At 41.8% G+C, this 11,222-nt stretch overlaps 1 protein-coding gene across 1 annotated transcript; it reads left to right on the forward strand.

The window, feature by feature from the left end:
- Positions 1-5,062: 5,062 nt before the first annotated feature.
- Positions 5,063-11,105, forward strand: SLC10A4 (solute carrier family 10 member 4). The gene is made up of 3 exons (XM_030880483.2): positions 5,063-5,800; positions 6,577-6,787; positions 9,884-11,105. The coding sequence occupies exons 1-3, from the start codon at positions 5,205-5,207 to the stop codon at positions 10,394-10,396; spliced, it is 1,320 nt and encodes a 439-aa protein (XP_030736343.1). The 5' UTR covers positions 5,063-5,204; the 3' UTR covers positions 10,397-11,105.
- Positions 11,106-11,222: the final 117 nt, after the last annotated feature.

An 11,222-nucleotide genomic window follows, 5' to 3' on the forward strand; every position in this document is an offset into this window, starting at 1 on the left:
GACCCAGTCCTCACTATAACCTGGGAGCCAGCCACACCAGGAGATTTTTTCATTCTTGTGAGTCACTAAATTCCCTTTTTGGTTTAAACCAATTTGAGTCAGTGTTTCTGGCACCTTGCTTGAAATAATCCTAATTAAAAAAAAAATGTCCATCAGAACTGTATTATCAAATTGCTTTCCCCAGAAGTTGTATCGAATAACCCCTACCGTCAAAGCTGTGCTTCTATTGCATTTCCACCATTAAATGTTGTTACTTTGAGACACTATTTGACTTTTTTTGAAGTTTCATAGTTTATGTTTATTTAAATACTAGCGAGGTAAAACTTTTCCTATTTAATAAATAGAATGTAATTTGTCTATTGTAAATTGTATCTTTTGCCTATTTTTCTCTATCAACCTATGGCCTATGGATTGATTACATGATTTGCCCTTTGATACTTGCGGAATGTATTTTTCCTCTAGATTTAAGCTTTAAAAAATAACGTTTACATTTTTCTGATTATAAAATATATTTACAGAGGAATTTGGAAAACACAGTAAAACACAAAGAAGAAAATAAAAATCACTTTTAATACTACCACTCAGATATAATATACACTGGAGAAAGTCCCTCTAAGTTTACATATATTTCATATACTTACTAGAATATAAGTGTATGTTAATATGTGTTTATAGCTTTTTAAATTGCTTTATCACTTAAGATTATGTCAACAAGGAATTCCTCCCTTGTCATTAAATATTCCTCAAAATGGGTCTTGGACCCTCTGAGAAAAGTCATGAACTCACATTTCAGGAAAAAAATGTACGTATATAGAGAAGTTGATACATTATTTCAGGAGGGTCACATATTCATCCTGGACCAGATTAGGAACTCTGGTTGTAAGCACGATTCTTAGCATCTGCATAGCAGTCTTTTGTATTAGTACATTTGTATTTATTAATTTTTTTAATCGAAGTATAGTTGATTTACAATGTTTCAGGTGTACAGCAAAGTGATTCAGTTATATCTATATCTATATATCCATATATCTTCTTTTTCACATTCTTTTCCATTATAGTTTATTTCAAGATATTGAATACAGTTCCCTGTGCTATACAGTAGGTCCTTGTTGTTTACCTATTTTATATATAGTAGTGCATGCCTGTTAATCCCAAGTTCCTAATTTATCCCTCCTCCACCCATTTCCCCCTTTGGCAACCATAAGTTTGTTTTCTATGTCTGTGACTCTATTTCTGTTTTGTAAATAAATTCATTTGTATCATTTTTTAAGATTCCACATATAAGTGATATCATATAATATTTGTCTTTTTCCGTCTGACTTACTTCACTTAGTATGATAACCTCTAGGTCTATCCATGTTGCTGCAAATGACATTATTTCATTCTTTTTAATGGCTGAGTAATATTCCATTGTATATATGGACCACATCTTCTTTATCCATTCATCTGTCGATGGACATTTAGGTTGTTTCCATATCTTGGCTACTGTAAATAGTGCTGCAGAGAACACTGGAGCGCCTGTATCTTTTTGAATTAGAGTTTTCATGTTTTCCAGATATATGCCCAGGAATGGGATTGCCGGATCATATGGTAACTTTATTTAAGGTTATTCCTATTCAACCACATCATATTCGGTTTAGGAGGACAGACTTTGGGATCCAAAAACTTGAGTTCAAAGCCTAGCTCTATCCCTACTAGGGGGTGACTTGGCAAATTTCTTTCTCTCTCTCCTTTTTTTTTTTTTTTTGACTTGGCAAATTTCTAACCTCATTAAGCCTGTTATGAAGATTGAGTGAGATGATCCATGATTAAAAGCTTAGTAGATTGTCTGTATGTAAGCGTTCAATGTAGCTCTCTTTTTTTTTTAATTCCCTGATTGTTTTCTTGGATAAACACCTAGAAATAGAATTGCTGGATCAAAGGAGATGTACATTTTTAGGACTACTCTCATCAACACCAAGTTTTCTTCTAGAAAGTATACACCGCTAGCAGGATGAGAGGGTATGCAGTTGATAGTATCCTTGCCACCATAACATGATATAATTTATGTCAGTTTTTTCTGACAGTGGAAAAATGGCATCTATAGGGTTGGCCAAAAAGTTCGTTCGGGCTTTCCATAGCATCTTACAGAAAACCCGAACAAACTTTTTGGCCAATCCAATAGTTGCTTCAATTTAATTTCTTTGGTTTTTCCTTTTTGTGATCTTGTGTGTCTACTCATATCATTTGCCTTTTCCCCTATTGTATTGCTTGTTCTTGTTAATTTGTAAAACTGTTTTATAAATTAATGATACTAGCTCTTGGTTTTACATACGTTGCAAATATTTTTCTCATTTTATAATTTGCTTTTAGTTTTTTAAATGCTCTTCTGACAACACCAAAGGTAAAAATTCTTATATAGCCGTATCTACTGAGCTTCCCATTATGATTTCTTCTGTTACTTTTTTGCTTGGGAAGATTTTCCCTATCCAAAGATGAGATAAATACTAGCTAATATTTTTCTCCAGCATTTTGTTCCATCATTATTATTTCTTTAATCCATCTGGAATTAATTTTGGTGTACGCTGTGCAAGAAGGCTCTAAATTTATTTTCCCCCAAATGGCATATTTTCCATCTATGTTGTCATCTCTCCCTTCTATGTATTTTCTCCCTTCTGGGTGGGCCAGACTCTCCTTGGTGGCAGCAAGAGTAAAGGTAAGGCAATTGAGAAAGAGAAGTGACCCATGCCAGCTTGCCAAAATCACCTCATCTGGAGAACTAGCTCTGTTTTCTAATCCTGGGCTTTTCTCCTAAGTAGTGAAGGAGATCAGAAGGAAGAGGGGAGGCAAGAACATCTGCTTTATTTACAACAATCACACCAGGTGTGCAGGCCCCAAGAAGTCCTCAAGGCTGCAGGTTGAGCATGATCCTGCTGATTTACAACCCAAGCCCAATACTTTCTGATTTTTGCTCTTCACCCACTGCACAAATCACCTCCCATATCCCTCCCCAAACCCCAAGAGGAGCTAGTTGGATGAGTTGGCCTGCCTCTAACTATGGCTTACTTAATTTGATTGTGGATTTTAATATCATTAACACAAGGAGGGGGCAAATTGGAGTGGTGTCTGCAGAGTTGGGCTTCAGCTCATGCTCTGCCATTTGTGTTCTTGGCTTATCTCATCCTGTGGTTCAAAGAATGTAAAGGTTCCACAGTCCTCCTCCTTATCTTGTCTGTCCACATGTCTCCCCTGGATATACTCACTTAACCAAAGTATTTGGGTAGCATGTTTCTTTGTTTATCTGCACATAAGCCTAAATGAAAACTTGGAATATTTTTGGTCACATCCCACTTCCTTCAAAGCTCTACAGATATTAATGCATTGTTTTCTTGGGTTTATTGTTTTGGGGAAGTATGAGGGTATATTATTTTCTTAAATGCTTGCAGAAGCACTGCCCTCATGGAATGTATGGTCTGATGGCGAAGAAAGAAATTACTCATTTGTGATTGAGTGCAGTATTCTGTGAATTTAATCATATTTTTCATATTCTCTGTCATTTTCCTGAGATTTGGGGAGGAGAGAAGATAAACACATGAGCTCAGTCCACCATTGGGAAATGGAAGTCACCCAGTCTCCTCTGGTGTCAGAAAAGGGGGTAGGGACAAGTTTCCAGGAGGAAGGATTCACTCTAGGATCTAGGCTCCACACAGACTAACCATGGGCTAAGACTTCACCCTAGAAATTCCCACTGTTGGCTTTCACAGATCAACTGGCTATCACTTTTTTTTTTTTTTTTTTTTTTGCGGTATGCGGGCCTCTCACTGCTGTGGCCTCTCCCGTCGCGGAGCACAGGCTCCGGACGCACAGGCTCAGCGTCCATGGCTCATGGGCCTAGCCGCTCCGCGGCATGTGGGATCTTCCCAGACCGGGGCACGAACCCATGTCCCCTGCATCGGCAGGCGGACTCTCAACCACTGCGCCACCAGGGAAGCCCAATAATTGGCTATCACTTTATGGTCACAGCCTTCTCCAATGGCTCTGCCTCCTTGGTATGAAGAGAAGTCCCTTTCCTTTGTAGATGCATCTAGAGACTCCCATAAAGTTGTTGAGTCAACATTTCCAAGAACTCTGCATTTGATTTGTTTGGAGATAAAGCTGTCTGAAGCAGGGAATCTCACAACTTTATTTCTCTTCAGTCCTTTAATCCTAAGGCCAGGGCTGTACTCAAAACACTTCATAAATCTATGGCCACTGAAGTAGCCTCTCCCCATCTGCCAATAACTTCCCAAATACACATTTTTCACGGAGACTGTACTTAGCAGAGCTCTTCAATGCACGCTTTAATACCATATTCGCGGTGCACACTGAGCCAGCTGCTTCCGGGTTTGGCTGATGAGGCTGAGATTTCCCTGTGCCTTGGATTCCTGGTGTGGAAAAATCGAGCTAACAGTATCTCTCCCACGGCTCTGCTGTCAGAAAATCAAATGAAATAATGCACACACACATGCACAAGACCTGGCTCAAACCCCATCAATATTATTACTTTTTACTTTAAGTTGGAACACAAAAATCTTATTTAAAAATTGTAAGTTAAAACCAGATATTGTGTCTTACTACCAGAGGGCAGCTCCTATTAAGTCAGGCACCCCTCGGGATGCTAGCGGTTGCAAGCTCTTTGAACAGTGTGTATGATGTATGTGCGTCCACAGACAAACTCCTCTCTCTCTCTCTCTCTCTCTCTCTCTCTCTCTCTGGATGTCTGGCTTTCCAGATTTCATTATCAAAGAGGCACAGCCCATCAGAGAACTTGGTCAGCAGCCAGGCACAGTTTTTTCTTCTTCTTGTCCTTTGTCAGGTCTTTGTTCCGCCCCTGGCTACACTCTAACAGAACCACTTACTGGTGATTAAAAGGAGGGGACTCGGCGGCGGGGGCGGCGCCTGCGGGCGCGGGGGCCCAGCGATTGGGTTCACCCTCGGGGGCTGCGCTTTCTTAAGTGCCAGGCAGCGGCCTTCGGCCGACCCCCAGCCGAGCACCGACCCGTTGCCCCGGACGTCAGCCGCGCGTAGCACAGCCTTGCCACCGGCTCCCGTTTGGCGGGTGCGGACGGGCGGACAGACAGACGGACGGCGGTGGCGACCGAAGGCGCAGAGTCGCGCGCGGCGGGAGGGCAGAGAAATCCGCAGGGCGGGCAGGAGCCAGACTCGCAGCCTCCCGCCGAAGCGCCATGGACGGCACCGGCAACGCCACCCTGCTCTTCGGCCCGTCCTCGCTGCAGCCGGACAACTACACCTTGTCGCCCAACGCCAGCAGCCTGAGCCCCGGCCCAGACGCCCCCCTGGCGCCCGCCTCCAGCGCCGGCCCCAGCCCCGGGCTCAGTGTCGCGCCGGGGTCCGGCGTCAGTTTCAGCCCCGGCCCCACTCCGACCCTGACGCCGACGGCCGGCTGCTTCGCGGGTGGCGCCGCCGGCCCGAGCCCTACCCTGTTCGCTCAGCCCGAGGCCGCCCACGAGCCCCCGTTCTGGGACACGCCGCTGAACCACGGGCTGAACGTGTTTGTGGGCGCCGCCCTATGCATCACCATGCTGGGCCTGGGCTGCACGGTGGACATGAACCACTTCGGGGCGCACGTCCGTCGGCCGGTGGGCGCGCTGCTGGCCGCGGTCTGCCAGTTCGGCTTCTTGCCGCTGCTGGCCTTCCTGTTGGCGCTCACCTTCTCCTTGGACGGGTCGGCCGCCGTGGCGGTGCTCCTATGTGGCTGCTGTCCCGGCGGGAATCTCTCCAACCTGATGTCCCTGCTGGTTGACGGCGACATGAACCTCAGGTACGGAGCTGCTGTCCGGTAGGCATCTCTCTTCTCCCAGTCAACCGCGTGTACAGCCATGCGTTCAAGACCAAGGAGGGAGGAAGGAGAGGTGGTTAGAATGAGGCGCGGAAGAGGGGAGAAGAAACTGGAGGTGATGGGGATGCCTGGGCTTTGGAAGTCCAGGCAAACATGAAGAGGTAGGGTTGGAGGGGAGAAGATCTAGACGGGGACAGAGGTGCTCTGAGGGTCTTGGGGTCTCATCCACAACTGCCTCCCCACCCTCCCTGAGTGTTGGGCTGTCAGTGCAGGTTTGCAGGCCCCGGAAGACAAAGGAAACTGGGAAGTCTGAAACCAGGACTCACGGGAAATGTAAAAGCAAAATAGGACTATTGGCTCCAGTAAAGAAAGTAATCTCATATATAAGACAATATAATTGAGGTTAATCCAACAAGTAGTATTCAGCAGCTTTACCATGCCTCATAGGGTGCTTTGGAGGATTAAAAAGAAAACAAAAATGTTCCTGGCTCTCACAGTCATCCAGACTGTAACCAGCTCAATAGGCTGTATAAAGCAGAGGGCAGCAGCCCTGAGATTTTTCTTCTCCTGCCTGGAGTTCACGTTTCAGTTGGGCTTAGCCATGCTGCTCTCTTGGTGCTCCCCTGGGATGAAGCAGGTTCTTCCCTGACTTCAAGCTGGGGGACTTGCAGTCTCCCCCGTTCTCTTCTACCCAATGTTCAAGCAAGGTTCTTTGGCTCAAAACCCATTCCAACTTCTGTCCATTCCCTTTTCTGCAGCATCATCATGACCATCTCTTCCACGCTCCTGGCCCTGGTCTTGATGCCCCTGTGCCTGTGGATCTACAGCCGGGCTTGGATCAACACTCCTCTGGTCCAGTTACTGCCCATAGGGACAGTGATCCTGACTCTCTGCAGCACTCTCATCCCTATTGGTTTGGGCGTCTTCATTCGCTACAAATACAACCGGGTGGCTGACTACATTGTGAAGGTAAGGTCACTCTTCACTTTGCATACTTTACACACGTAGAGAGTCCTTGGTCTCTGACCCATGGCTGAAACAGTGAGAAGTTTGGGAAAGAGAAGTAAGGAAGAAAAGGACTGGGTAGCCCTTGCATGGATAAACTTAAAAAAAAAAAAAAGAAAAGTTTATGCCACAAATATAACTTCTGTTCCATCTTTTGGAACTTCAAAAATAATAGCTTTAATTAAGACACCGGGTTAATTAAAAACAGCATAAGAGAACTATCAGTATTCATAGGAGGAAACAGACCATGGGGGGAAAAGATGACAGTGCAATTAAATGGCAACATGTTTTCCACTAAGAAGTCATGTATTACTAAAAATCAAAGCAGGTAAAATAAAATTAATATGATTTGTGCAGTACTTTTGAAATGCATTACAGTACTCTACTTTTTAAAAGTGGAACTCTAATTCTGAGAAACTCTGTAGAAGTTTCCTTTAAAATGTTTTATTAATTTTCCAAAAGTAAGTTTACACTAATAAGACAAAAAGTAATTTAAAAGTTACATCGTAAAAAAATTACATCATAGAATATAATAGAATACACAAAACATTGGCTTTAAAGCACAAAATAAAATTAGGTCCTGGGTAAATAATGCAGAATATATTCACATTACTAAATTTGTGTTTCTTTTCCCTTCCCCATTGCAATATTTCATTTTTAAAGGTAGTGGAAGAATGGGATTTCTATTATTTTGTGCAATATTTCCAAAATTGCTTTATTTTAAAAAATTGATACTTTTTGTAGCAGTAGAGATTTTGTAATAGTTGATTGGAGAAAAAATTTAAATATTTCTAAATTAAACTTTCTTTGAAAACTCAAAAGTAGTAGTAAATAAGAATAAATCATGAACAGGATTCTCATTTTAGGAAGTTAATCAAATAAAATACATAACGAATTAGTCTAATTAGTGTAAAATGTACATGTAAATTCCTTCAGACAATGAAGAGAAAAAGGATCACTCTAATGTTTCAATTATGTAGATTCAAGAAGACAATTTTTTGTGTTTTACTTATACCAAAGTAATCTGATTATACAGAGGGGCTAACTTTTATTAATATGAAAAATAGAGGGCTCTTTTCAGTACATATATCCAGCCTTGAGTAAAAAAATTATGCTCTATTGTAAGCGTATATATACTCTGAATGTAATAAATATATATGTACATGTAAATATACATATTTGTTATATGTTATACATAACATATCTATAGATCATTTTGAGATCACTAAGAACTTACTAAGCTTGATCATTAAGATAATACTATTAATGTGATGGCATTTACTATAAAACCTTGGGAATTCTAAGAGAAAGTCAAATAACCTATTTCCACGCTAAAAACAGGTAAACATATTTAAATAACAGACAATTCAATAGGATAGTGTAACTTTGAGTTTAAGCTGAACCTATTCCATAGCCAGCACACTCATTAAGATCCACTTCATAATATTTTTATACTTTTGCAAACACTTTAAAATGAGCATTCAGTGTCAGTGTTCACCCAAATGATTTTAAATGGTTCAAAGGAAATGTTAGAGCCAATATTTTCACAACGAAGAATCAGATTTCCTCTCAAAGCTATTGATGTAGACACACTCTGAAACTTAATATAAGTTTTGATTTATAAAAGTTTGGTTTCTGCTAATTGTACATTTGTAACATGAGTATCTTATATAATAATTACTTCAGCACCATTTAGGGTAGACTTTTTGACCAGCCCAGTTAAATTTTGAATAATCTTTTAAAGAATATAAAGTATATGCCAATCCCATAGACTCCAAAGGGGTATCCTCCCAGATGTCTAGGGAACCAGAAGCAACACTTAAACTGTTCTGGATCTGTAGTCCCCCTCACAGACACCCACCCAATCCCCTCCCCCATTAAAAAAGAAAGCTACCGATCTGAAGGAGAACTAGGAGAAGGATTTTTAGGTTTCCACCTTACCATTTACAAGCCTGTCTTATTTGCATGAGTGAAATGTACCAGTCAGACATCAAGATGACACACTGTTTTATACAGTCAATGGTTTTTATCTAAAATCCTTCTATTATATATAATAATTCCTAAGCGTCATTAGAGACTTACATGTGGGAGTTTTCTCATGAACAGGTGAAAAAGCAGGGAGTTGCAGGATTACAAAGAATTCCTCACATCTTATGTTTACATTTTTTTCTTTTCTCTTACCTAATCTAAGAGTTGTAATTGTTTGGGTACTGCTAACAATTCTCTGAGCTATAAAGTATTTTGAAGGTTAAAAATATCAGACACTCAGTTTCATAAATCAACAGGCTTTTATGTCCTGTGTAAAACCAGAACTAATTTCTTATGGAAAACACTGGGTCCTGTTCAGGGAAAGCAATGTCCATCTGTCCACTCTATTCATCAGACCATACCTGGTGTCTTGGACTCAATTCTAACTGCTCTGTTTTTAAGAGGCACATTCACAAATTAAACAAATGCTCAGAACAGTCAGGACTCCAAAACAGTTATGGAATGGAGGCTGAAAGCCTGGGACAGTCTGCCCCCAGAGAAGAGTAGCCTTCCCCTCATAACTGGTTTTTAAACTTCTGGAGGCTGTTTTGCAGGAGTAGCCGTCTGTCTGTGCTGCTCCTGAGGGCCTATCCAAGACAATGGCTGGCAGTTATAGAAGGCAAATGGTCACTAGACATAAAGACAGGTTGCCAAACAATTAGAGCTGTCTGACACAGCCTGGATGCCTCCTGAAGAGGTGATCTACCCATCTTCAGAAATACTCTGTCAGAGACTTTTTTTTTTTTTTGCGGTACGCGGGCCTCTCACTGTTGTGGCCTCTCCCGCTCCGCGGCATGTGGGATCTTCCCAGACTGGGGCACGAACCCGTGTCCCCTGCATCGGCAGGCGGACTCTCAACCACTGCGCCACCAGGGAAGCCCTGTCAGAGACTTTCAATGGCGAAGATCTCCATTCTGTGTGGGAGGTCAGACTAGATGACTCTCCTCTTCCAAGAGCCCAGGATCCCCTTGCCTGAATCCCTCTTCAACTACCTTATTTTTGATGGCTTGTTTATCCCTGTTCTTTTACTAGGTTTCCCTGTGGTCTCTGCTAATGACGCTGGTGGTCCTTTTCATAATGACCTGCACTATGTTAGGACCCAAACTGCTGGCAAGTATTCCTGCAGCTGTTTATGTGGTAGCGATTTTTATGCCGTTGGCAGGCTACGCCTCAGGCTATGGCTTAGCTGCTGTCTTCCATCTTCCACCCAACTGCAAGAGGACTGTGTGCCTGGAAACAGGGAGCCAGAACGTGCAGCTCTGTACCGCCATTCTAAAACTGGCCTTTCCACCGCAAAACATAGGAAGTATGTACATGTTTCCCTTGCTTTATGCCCTTTTCCAGTCTGCAGAAGCAGGGATTTTTGTTTTAATATATAAAATGTATGGGAGTGGAATATTGTACAAGCAAGATCCTCTAGATGAGGATGAAGATACAGATATTTCTTATAAGAAACTAAAAGAAGAGGAAATGGCAGACACTTCTTATGGCACAGTGAAAGCAGATAATTTAATTATGATGGAAACCACTCAGACTTCGCTCTAAATAGAGATACACAAGAGAGTTTATCTTGCTGAAATATTGCTTCATGTTTATGGTCTGTGGTAGTGTCTATGGTTTACATAAAGAACAACAATTGGTTCACATTATTATACATGTAGCAGTTTTGATCTGCCCACCATAAGGTTGCATTGGTATATTAACCAAGCGTTTTCATAAATTACAAATCAATGTCGTAATATAACTTGCACCTGGGATTGCTAGGGTGCCGCCTGAACAAATGTGCTTTTTGGGTTTTTCATCGTTACCGATTTCTATGATCGTTTGAAATATGTTAACTCTTAGAAAACAGGGTCTTGGAAATGTAGAATTTTGACGCACTATCTTATATGAGTAAAAACACGCTATATTTGTAAAGCATAATTGAGTTTAATGTACTTGTTGTTAAAAAAAGTGTGCTTGCTCAGCTTATAAATACTTGACATTGTTAAAATTTGACCTGTATTCAGAAGAATCCCCAAACAGGTCTATTAAACAATGAAATATAGTATTTTATTGTCCAACCTGTATCAAATCAGAGAAAAATTACATTAACGTATTTGATTACTCGACCTGGTATCTATTTGTAACGAGCAGCCAACGTGTTTCTAGTGGACAAGGCATTTGCTTTCAGCTGGGGACTGATTTGGTCTTCTGCATTTGTGTAAACACACCCTAAATCAGTTTCTCTTTTGGAAAGTTTATTTGGTTAGGAAAATCCGTACAGCGACTGTCTACCCCAGAGAAGAGCAACAGTTATCAGACCCTCGTGGTACTCAACAGCACCACCTGGTCACCGTTTGAGGTGGGGGGTTGGGGGCGCGGCGGGGGT

The sequence above is a fragment of the Globicephala melas genome, chromosome 5, assembly GCF_963455315.2.
Source record: "Globicephala melas chromosome 5, mGloMel1.2, whole genome shotgun sequence".
Lineage (NCBI taxonomy): Eukaryota > Metazoa > Chordata > Mammalia > Artiodactyla > Delphinidae > Globicephala > Globicephala melas.